Here is a 12,064-nt window from a genome sequence, read left to right on the forward strand (position 1 = left end):
ACGTGAGAGGCTTCCCCACGCGAATTATTAGTCTCATTATTACCTAGTTTCGCCGGGAAAACATCTTCAATCGGCCGATTCTTTTACGGAAAAAAAGTATGGAATTACTTGCACGGTTGGTGTAACGATAAAACGTATTGAAAAAGAGGATTGCTGGTATTTTATTGTTAAATACGAGGTGGCAAGATAATATTGGAATGAAGTTGGTAAAATATATTGGAAAGATTTATTTAAAAAATCATCTATTTGTTAGTTAATTGGTCCTGTGATAACTGTTTCAATATTTGCACGATAATATCTATTAAATATAATTGATTGGAGATGTAATTGTGCTCATTGAAAAACCAATATGTACACGATAATGGATTAAGATTTGAACTCGTGTATCGATGTTCAGTGTGATTTATTTCTTTCTTCTTTTTTTTCCTGTTTTTCTTTTTTTTTTTTTTTTTTTTTTTTTTTTGAAGAAAAGAAATATTTATTCGAAATGACACGACCTGTTTTCAGAAAATATTCAACCGTGAATATTGTACGTGTACTCGATAATTAAGATCGATGGTTGCTGCATAGAACATAAATGATGTTTGCAGTGCATCTGTAAATATAATCTAAATCTCAAAACGTGTATTTTCACATTTCTATCGGAACGCGTGCTTGTAAATTATCATCGTATTATCATGTTTACAGATTTACGTTACATTATGCAACTCATTTTGCGTAAAATTGGATGAAACAACCGGATTTCGGAGGAAAAGTGCTTTTATCTTTATAATGCAATATGACTGTGCGCGAAATTTGAACATGTTGAATTTTTTTCGCATATTTTTTTTTTTCTTTTTTAACGTTAACGGAATAATTTTGAAATGAAATATTAAAATTAAAAATGATTAAATTTTTTGGCCGAGTTCGAAATTCTAAATTCTTTTTCCTTGTTGATTTTCATCACTTTAAAATAACAATTTTAGTTTCGCTATATTTTTAAATCCGTGACATATTATTTCCGATGATTTCCTATTTATATATATATATTTTTTATAAATGTACAAAAATTCAATAGATTCAATGCTTTATTCGTATATCATAAAATATCGATTTCTTGCTTATATAATACCCATTTTTCAATATACCCTTGTATGTGCCTGTCGAATATACATTTTACATTATTCCGATAATAATAATTTTGAGGAGCATAAATATTAAATAAATATCAGACAAATTACAATATTTTTAAAAAATTTTAAAATCAATAATATTTAAATATATTTTAATATTGTATATTCTTTCAGCAATATTCTTCCTTTGCTAAATTATTATCCAAATATGAGAGCTCGTAAATTAAACATACATGGATTTAATGCCATACATGTACAACTTAATAAATCCAATTCAGGATAATCAGAAAAATTCTTTCTGGGCGAAAAAAAAAAATAAAAAAATAAAAGAAAATAGCATAATTAGTTAGAACTAGTTTTTGGTTTCCCAATTATTGTTTCACCTTCATTTAGCCACGATATTAGCCATGATCTCGCTAATTCACTGTATTCCCATTCTTTCCACACACACAATTTTTCTTCACTAATTATACAACTTTCTCCCATTCTTTTCGCACAAAGAATTATTCTGACAACAAGCCTGGTCAAACTTTAAATCTACTCTCATGTATAAACGTGGCCACGTATATAGGAACTTTTTTTTTTGAAATTTTTCCTTCGAGAACTTCACATGAAATCTTACGAAATCTCATCCACCAATTACGAATTAACAAACTTGCCAATTTTCTTGAACCCCGACAATCCTGATCCAGTCAAGCAAACCTTTTCACAATCCTCTTCGTTCAAGAAAATGAAACGCCAATCTACAAGATTGATAATTGAAATAAAGGTTACGAGATCGACGAGAAGACGAAGTTTACGATTAATTTGATAGATAATACTGTCTTTGCAGATTTCGATAAGGGAGAGAGACTTGTGTCGTGGTTGAACAGGCTCGGCACCAGTCGAACAATTCTGTCATTCCCTTTCGTGATGGGACCCACGAAATGTCCTTTCCATCGACCATCGTGGAAAGAGAGAGTGAGAGAGAGAGAGAGAGAGAGAGGAGACGAGAAGGGAGAGATTCACAAGGGAATTATCGGTACTTGATTGCGCTTAATCCACAAAGTTTTCTCGTTTGACTTCGCCTCGACGTAAGACCCACGTCACCGGTTTTCACCGGTGCACGATTTTCCTTGTCGGGATCCCCCTAAACGAAGAATAAGGCCGAAAAAGGAGAAAAATCTATATGAAAAAGCGAAAGGCTGGCGAACCTCTTGCTAACGATGCTCGTTTGGTGGAATGTGTTTGCACACTTGTTACACCGAGTCTTCTCCCTCGTTTCCTTCCCTTCGCGTCCCCTCCTCTTATTTTTCCTCCTCCTCCTCCCGATTTATTTTTATCATTTCTCGAATGATTTTCTTAACTGTGTTTTCTTTCTAACGCGAGAAATATACTTCAACGATGAATTTTGATTGGTATTTTAACAGGGGATGTGTAGTAATATCGAAAATCGAAAGAAGGGTTTTCTTTGTGCGAAGTTGATTTCTTTGTGTGAATAAGAGAATTAAAAATATAATTCTTGGATGCGAATGAAATTTACTCTGTGGATGTAGAAATAAGTAAAAATAAAATATATATATATATATAAGAAAATTTTCTCGGTTTAAATCAAATTGAAAAGTATTTATCGAAAAAGATGTTAAAACAAGATTAATTATAATTTTATCCGATATATTTCGAATGAAATATTGTATTATTCCCTGATTATATTGTTTCCATTTGTCATTATTACAAAATATTTATATTTAGTTTCGAATATCAGCTTGTTAGCGCTATTTCGAAATATCAAGATTCTCTGTGTACAGGTATTATAATAATCCCAATTGTCTGAACAGCCTACCAAATTAATTCCATTCTGTTTCACGATTTTAGTGCATTTCGTGACGTCTATTTCTGGGGTTTGCCTCCCTCTCTCTGTTTCCACCCTTCTCCTTCCATCCTCTCAATTCATAACGCACGTATACGGCTCAAACTAATTTCAGGCAGAGAAGCAATGCTTCTTGCGACGTAATTCCTACAGTTTAAATCCTTCGAGCGATATTTATAGGATAGAATGCACGTCGTAGAAAATTTAAAGCAATATTCATTATTATTATTATTATTATTATTATAGCTTCAGGAATTTCTATCGTTGAAAGCAATAGACACGTATATATATATATTTATTTTCGAATTAATTGAATTCAAATGAAATTAATTTATTTTCTAATATTTCGTAAAAATATAATAATATAATAATTTTCTTATTTGTATTATTGATTTATTAATACGGTATTATCATTCCATAGTTAAATAAAATATAATTTTCATTCTTATTGATACTCGTATCACGTAGCTCAATTATCCCCAGAAATTTCTTAAAAATTTAACAAAATAATGTGCAAGATGTTTCATTGAATTTCTCCAATTTCTGAACTAAAAAAAAAAAAAAAAAATCTTACGAATTATCATTCTATACGTTTTCATTTTAAAGAAATTATCTTCCTCTCGATAATCTACGTAAAAGGGGGAAATCTTAAAAGGGAAAGAATTACGAGGATTAACCGCACTGCTAACATCCAGACTCCATACATCGATTATAAAAATCCTCGAGATTCCTTCTGCATAAAATTCCCTTGAATCGCTCTTAAAGCCGATCTTACTACTCTTACTACTCTTTTTTCTTCTTCTTCTTCTTCTTTTCTTTTTTTTTTTTTTTCTTACAATCCGTTCTACAAATATCCGAAATCTTCTTTGCACGATGGCAAAGGAAGGAGGCGGCCTTAACACAGCCAAGAGTAGTCCTTCGTAAGTAGTAAAGACACGAAAGAGACAGGCACGTGGAGGCCAGGACGCATGCGTGTCGTGTTGCTCCTGCAGGACTTCATGCACGACAAGTCAGTCTGCATCTGGACTCCGGCTCGCGTACATTTTCCGGCTGTGCATGTGAGTGACTTGTAAACCAACGAAATCCTGGTGGACGACTATGAGGGTGACCACGTTGAATCAGCTGATCTTGTGGAGCTCGTTGATCGTCATCGTTGGAGCCGTTCATCGATCAGAAGGTGAGCGATCCAGGCGATTCGAAGAGAAATAAATTTCGAATAATAATATTCGTCCAACCTCGTGTTTTGGATATAATAAGAAGAGACACGGTTCGCATCCTCAGAGATATCGTGAATGAGGTGATAATCTTCTGATGTTTCCTTGGTATTTGAGAGACGATTGAAGACGTTACATAATCCTGTGACGACGCGTGCTATTCGTTATGATTCGTGAATCACTTGTTCGGATGTGTATATGGGAAAAAACGGATGCAAGAATTGTGGAGAAACGGATTAAGGAACGAAGGATACTTTTGTTGTGCGCGTGCCGCCTTGCACGCCATTCATTACGATTATGTAAATCCCCGGCTCGGCGTGCCGCTTTGAAAATCTTGGCGTGGAAAAGGATATTACAATTAATTTTCTTCCCGCGTTCCCCGTTGATGGCAACTCCTCCACATCTTGATTCATTTCGTTGGAGAGATGTAACCGCGTGAACGATGACGTGGTTCGCGTAATACGATTTATTGAATTTTGAATTTTGGTTGGAATTTGGAATTGGCACGATTGGATGCAAATATGAATCGTAGAAATATATTTCGAATTTTATTTTGTAATATTTAATATTTAATATCGATGGATAATCGTGAAGTTTGTTGATTTTATTTTTCCTTTTTATGGAATTGATGGAAGGACATTTTTAAAAAAATGTTTTTGAAATTTTGTTCGAGTCGAAATAGAATTTGTGATTTTATTTTTTTCTTTTCTTCAAATAGAGTGTTTTTTTTTTTAATTCTGTAATAATTTATTCCATTTTATAAATTATGAGATTCTTTTATGAAAATTTTCTTTCATCAAAATTATACTTTAAAGTGAAGAATTATTTAATGCATATTGAGAAGCGGAAAAGTTCTTTCTGAATCTTTCACGTGGCCATTTGAAACTCCGAGTCAAAGTAAACTTTGACGTCCTGAGCAACTTTTTGCAAAGAACTTTCCACGAGGGTAGAACGAGGAGTCGTTCTAAATAACAACAAATATACTAGGCTGCTTGTATATATAGGAAATTATCTATGATGTTTGAAGAAACATTTAATTTCATTTAATATATAGAATTATTTTATTTACATTGAAAGATACTTAAAATATATATGAAAGCGATGTAAACATTCAACGTGATATAAATTCGAAGAATGAAATATAAATAAGAAGTTATTAAATGGAGATAGAAGATTAAATTTATTATGATTATATGAGAAATATCTGAAAGTTAGATTAATTGATTTACAATCAATATATGTTTTGATATACAAAATTCTTTTCTTCTCTACTTATGCTCTACTATTAAGACTCATTTGACTCAATAATTAGTCCAACAGTTTAATTTAATGGATTATCTCCATTTGTTCTATCAATAATATACAAATAGGCGAATAAACATTATTCAAAATAATGTTCAAGATCATTTTAATATTAAAATTATATTATAATATCTATAAATTTATACTTCTAAAATTATATTATCATATGAACAATAATACAATTGAAATTAATTATAATAGATGCCATTAATTAAAATTGGGAACATATTATGTCTAACATGATTAGTTAACATAGGAATATATTTGCATAAAAATTTTTAACAGATACAAAATTATGATCAAGTGTACTCGTATTACCATTGTTACAAACATTCAAATAATAAATATTAAGATAAGAGTAAAAAAAAATATTGATTAAATAAAAAATCATTGATTTATATATATTTTATTCAAACAATTTAGATTTAACAGCAATTTTTGGGTAGTTATATCGAAGAGGAATAAAGATGTGAAATTTTGTAACAAAAGATGGGAATGTAAAGAGGGGAAAACACTCACGAGAAGTGAGTCTATAACTTTGTACTACAATGGAAGTAGGACTTTCTGTGCCGTTGAACGGAATGGATTTCCTAAAATTGCTATGAATGATGAATAGAATAATGCCAATAGGATTACAAGCCTGCAAACATTCGTATTATCAATATTAATATATTTATTGAATCAGTATTGAAAAATTATAATAATTTTGTCAATGTAACTTAAAATTTTTTACAAATTTAATTTATACAATATATATGTCAATTATATGATTACTGATCTGAGAAAAGAAGTAAGGGATTCAAACTATTTCCATTTCTAAGAAATACAGAAAAATTACATCCATAACAGATATGGATGGTTAGTGCTATATTGTTCTTCGAAATTGATCGTGATTTCTCTCCGGGGTAGCAACCCTCTGGAGAGTCAATGATTTGTGGTACACAAAGCTAGCAGTGATTGACCGTAGTAACAATGTTATCAAAATGATTAAGAATTCAAAATATAGTTTTTTATATATGCAGCTATGCGTGTTGTATATTATTTGTACAAGCATATTGACAAATAAAACGTAAAATTTAATTTACTTGTAATTGATACATTTGATGTTTCAATTAATTTTTTTCTGGGCTGGAAGTTTCTTAATTAAAAGAAATATCTGTTGATCGAGTAATAGCTATTCAAACAATTTGTAATTAAAATCTCTTTATACATGTAAGAATAATGGAATAATGTGAAAAGTTAAGTTTGAAATATTCTGTTCATATACAATGTATTGACTTCTGAATTTTAGATATAAAATATTTTAAAAATTTAAATGTAATGTGTGGTATTTTATTACAATTAACATAAAAAATAGGTATGAATAAAATTTATCTAATCAACAATATTGCCTTGAATAATGAATATTAAAATATGAAGGAAAAGATGACGTACCACAACACTTTAAAATATTTAAAGCTTCAGAGAAATGGAGATAAAATGGTGTGAATCTTAAAAAGAACGTGATAAAAACGTACGAAAGAATATAAAAAAAAAAAAAAATTTGCATAATTTAGTGGCTAAAATATTCATAATTCATAAATCTTTAATTAAAATTCATGTAAATGTATTATCCATTTTTATTGGAATTTATTTCCATTCCTTTTTTCATAATATTAATATGGCAAATTTAATCATTCAATTTTTTTGCAAAACATTGATTCTTCATAATGTTATCAATAATCATTTCAATATACAAATATATATTTTTAAAAGATTCTTTCGTTAAAACTATTGCACATGCAATTGGTTCTTTCTTTACACACTTTTACATCTCGATCTACTTATTCCAATAAATAATTCAAATACCCAATTACTATTCTCATTACTATCTTTCAACTAAAAGATCCTTTCCTAACATTCTCAAACGAAACTTGAACGAATTCGATGACTATCGAATCCTTTCGAAAGATCATCAACTCTATCGAAAATTGAATCAAGATCTAAAAAAAAAAAAAAAAAAAAAAAAAGAGAGAAAAAATCGCAACGATTTCGAAAACTATATATTTCTAGCGGCGCGTTCACGGCCATAACAGTTTGCATCGAAACGATGAACAATTATACGAACGCCCACACTTTTTTGGAAAACATCATTGTCCAGGATCGCGAATTATTATGTAGGTCACGTTTCGTTCGTTCGTTCCCGTCGTAATGTTTTCAACAAACCCTCCCCCTCCCATCCCCTTTATCGGGGACGGGTTACAGGTTTCAAAGGAGCGTGAAAAAACAAAGTGCAATTTGTACGAGGATCGTTGGTCCCGTACATTGAAATTCATCGGTCCGAATTTCCCCTTCCCCCACCCCCGATAGCCAAACTTTTAAATTAAAAGCCCCTCCCCCTCCTCCTCCCACGCTTAAAAATTTCTCCTAATCCCTGTTTAAATACAACGTAGCCAAGAGATTTGCATAAATTAACGGTTGCCGGGTCCTCCCGTGCGCGATCCTTTTCCCAACTTTTCGATCAACGTTTCCCATTAATCGATCGCGAGAAAGCAAGCGAGAGTTTCGAGAGTTTCGAGAGTGAATCGTTGGTGTTCTTCTTCGCGTTGTTCTATTGCGCTATTGAGGGAGGGGGAGGGGGTGGAGGGAGAGAGAGAAGGGTGTATCGCTGCTCCTTTTGAAATATACGGTTCATTGGTTCAGGGACTTCAGCAGACTCGAAAAATACGCTTTTTTGATTTATCACCGGGAGAAAATCGAGACATGGGAGTATCAATGCGGTATTTTTTTCAACGGTGCAATATGAATTATTGATATGACTTTTCTGTGTTCAATTGCGGGGTATAATGACGTTTAAAAAAGCGTGAGAATTTGCGTATGAATAATGTATGAATAAGTATTAAAAAAATAAAAATTATGGTAGAAAATGTGAAATATAAGGAGCGTAAATGATATAAATGGAAGGAAAATGTAAAAAAGAAATTTGAAAGTAAATGATAGGAATATATATTGTTTTGTGGCTTTCGAATGTAATTTTTAAATGATAAAGTATCGAGGAGAAAAGATATCAATTGAAGAATTTCTGCTATTTTGGAACTTATATAACTTTCTTAGGAGAATAGCAAGTCTATGTAAATTCTATTTTATTTTCTTTCTTTATCTTTTTCCTTGATAAATTTAATTATCCAAGTGATGGGTTATAAATAGTAGCTTTTTGAAAATTTAAAAACAACAATCTGTGAAATATGGAACAGCGTATAAAATATTTAAAATATATAAAATATTTATTTTTCTCTCAATTGCAGTTATTTAAAACTTGTGACTATCAAATTCATCAAACGATTCTCTCAATCAACAAAAAATAATGATTCAAACAGGGAGAATGAAAAATAAATATATTTTACGTGTCATTGAATTTGCATCTTTTGAAAAATTTTTTTTTTTTTCGAAGCAAAGGTGTAATGAAACATACAGATAATTCAATCCGGATAAATAAAGATGCAAATTTCCGGAAAGAAAATAAAAGATACGAGGCAAAGATAATTTCATCGTTGAACGCATATCTTATGATTAATTAATATTCCTCTTTTATCAATGATCGAATAAAACTGAAAGGGAAGAAAGAATGACTTAAATGGACGTCGCGAGCATAAAGCAGCGGAAGGATGTAATTAAAATTGGAACTCATAGAGACATAACGTGCGGAATTCTTTTCTTCGAAGAAAAAATTCGTTTCTTCACGATCAATTAAACATCCTCTATAAATATACGTTGATTCATTCATTTGTCAGTTTCATGATATATAAAATAATTGATATTTTTATTCTAGATTGTACACAGAATGATACATTTATCTATGATATATTGTTATATATATCAAATTATATTTTATAATTAATAATAGTAAAACGTAAATGTTTAATTGATATCATTTGTACAATTTAAATTAAGAAGAGATATTTGTTAGGTATGCTAAAAATTTTCAGGATACATTACACAAATAATAAATTTGGATCAGAAGAATGTAAAATAATAATTCATATCTATTAATTATCTTCTAATTTTTATTAATTTTTAGATATAATATAGTGGATATTCTAAGTTTATTTAAATGAACGAAGATCCATGTTGTGTAATTATAATTTAAAAATATCTTATTTTATTAGTTATTTTGAAAATTCGATAGTATTAAATTCGTAATTAAGTTGCTAAATATCAATTCAGGTCATATCAAAATAAAGCAGAAACCATCCAATGCAATATCGATAATGCTACATTATAAATAGAAAGTTATAGAACTGTATTCGAAAAAATATGGATGATTTAAAAACTAAACTCTTACAAATAATCTAAAATTTCTTCCTCACAATATTAAAGTATATATACATCAATAAATAGAAAAAATATCTAGATAACAAAACAAATTTCTAAATAAATAAATTTCATATCTTATCCTTGTATTAAATGTTTTATGTATCCAGAGATTTGTGAAGTAATATGATCGTACGATTGGACCATATGATTGGAAAATGTATCAATGAAAAACAAATTATCTTTACTGTCAATCGACTATCTTAACATTAGAATTATCAATAAAAATTCATAAAAAGGTTACATAAGAAAACCACTAAAATAATGTTAAATATAATATAAAATATATGTAATTCAGAATAAAAATTAATGTTAATCTTTAGGTAAAGTTTAAAGATAGAAAAAATCCATAGACAGATAGTTAAATACAACTATAAGTTTGATAATTCTAACGTTAAGTTAATAATTATAATTCATTTTGCGCGAAGAGTCCAATCTTCTAATTTATCATTCTGCGAACATATTATCCAACATTTTCGTCTCCGTGGCGTACTTAAACCCTTCGTAAAATCAACTAAAATAAATCAAAACAATCGTCGCAATTTCTTACTTTACATGGAGAAACTCGAATCCCTTAATTCTGCAAGTATCTTCTTCAATTTCTCATTCCCGCCAAGTTTCCATCCCCGGCATCTTTCTCTCTCGGCCGTGAGGTTTCGTGAAATCGGGATTAAAAGAAAGCCAACCTAATTTCACAACCTAATTCCCGGGGACACGACAATGCGAAAAGACTTTGAAACGGGGGAGAAACAATAAAACACGAGGGTGGCGGTGCTCGAGAGAAGGCCAGTCAACGCCAGTTTGAAACTTCATGTCACGGCCAGACCCGCTAATTATTCGCGAGCACGCGAATGAGAGAAATTCCTTTCTCTTTCACCATGAGCTCTAGATGTATACAAACGAGGGTCCAGGTATGCGGGGGTGTTATACAACGTACAGGCCAATTTCCATTGTAACACGCGCTTCTGTTATGCAAATAGAGACGCGTGTCGGGGGAGGGGATTCTTCTTGCACGATGTTCGGCATCCGAGTTTTTCTGAACTGAATCGCGTCGAAAAAGACGGCCAATGTTGGACGTTGACAGTCTTGATCCGCGTCCATGTTTGCATTGTAGTCCATTTCAACCCTTCCTTCTGTGATTTGATATTCCGTCGTGATAATTGTTGTTGCTTGGATTTGTCTTTTGGATATTTTTTTTTATTCGAAAGGATAAAGGGGATAGATTCATTTAAAATTTATTTTTTTTTTTCAGATTTTGAAATGGAAAATTGTGATTGAAATTTGAGCTTTAAGAGTTATTACAAAACATTTATTTATATTCGTTTCGCTTATTTTTTTATCTGAAATGTGAATCCTATTTACGTAATAAAAGTTACGTTTTTTTAAAAGATACTCGAAAATCTATCAAATATACAGGACCACTTTCCACTTTACACACAGTCCACAGAGTTTAAAAATTGATACTTAAATGTTAGGAAAATAGTCGTGGAGGGAAAAAACGCTATTTATTGGTAGACGTCGTGCAATTTAATCGAAGACAACGTCAACATTTCGACTGTTGAGTTAATGGACAGAGAGAGAAAGAGAGAGGAAAAAGGAATGGAATGCATACGAAAATATTGGTCCATTTCGTTCGATTGATGGACCGATAGAGAACGGTACAACGGTAGAATTGGTATAAAAATTTCCTTGGTGAAATTTGTTTAGCAAGGTGGTTGGTCATCCTTCCATCGAAACGAGTAAAATTCAATTATCCTTAGAATTTGCCCTGTAAATTTCTATCCATCAAGCTTCATGATTCATAGTGTTCGCAAATATTTGCCCGATATAACTGTTACTTTCCTCGATGTGACTGCATTTTTGTCCAAACCCTGCTTTAATTGTTTGCATGCGGCCAATACGCCGTCGAATTCCAGATCCCAGAGCATCCGAACAAATAAATCTTGAAGGGAACGGTTAAATGGACAGCGCTATTCAAACATATATGCGTGCAATATTTTTTTAAACCAAATATAAATGAGTATCTTCTATGAGAGAAAAATGTAATACTTGTTAATGATAAAAGTGAAAAAAAATATTGAAACGATAGAAAGATAGAATAATTTCGAAAAATTAATTTTTCTGTCTTCGTTTTCTATCTTTTTGTTTATTAATTATAAATTAATGGAATTTTGTAAAATCGATTTACTTCGATCATATATTCGTCAATTTATGGATTTATTAATTTTTATCTATAA

General features: G+C 30.9%; 1 protein-coding gene across 1 annotated transcript in view; it reads left to right on the top strand.

The window, feature by feature from the left end:
* Positions 1-4,034: 4,034 nt before the first annotated feature.
* The window catches only part of LOC122719704 (neurotrimin-like), a 248,748-nt gene continuing 240,718 nt past the window's right edge, over positions 4,035-12,064 (top strand). Inside the window, exon 1 of the mRNA XM_043945752.1 lies at positions 4,035-4,138. Coding sequence (XP_043801687.1) covers positions 4,060-4,138 — 79 coding nt within the window. The 5' untranslated portion in view covers positions 4,035-4,059. The remainder of the gene's footprint in view (positions 4,139-12,064) is intronic.

This window comes from Apis laboriosa, unplaced genomic scaffold (genome assembly GCF_014066325.1).
Source record: "Apis laboriosa isolate Shangri-la unplaced genomic scaffold, ASM1406632v1 scaffold99_cov153, whole genome shotgun sequence".
Taxonomy (NCBI): Eukaryota; Metazoa; Arthropoda; class Insecta; order Hymenoptera; family Apidae; genus Apis; species Apis laboriosa.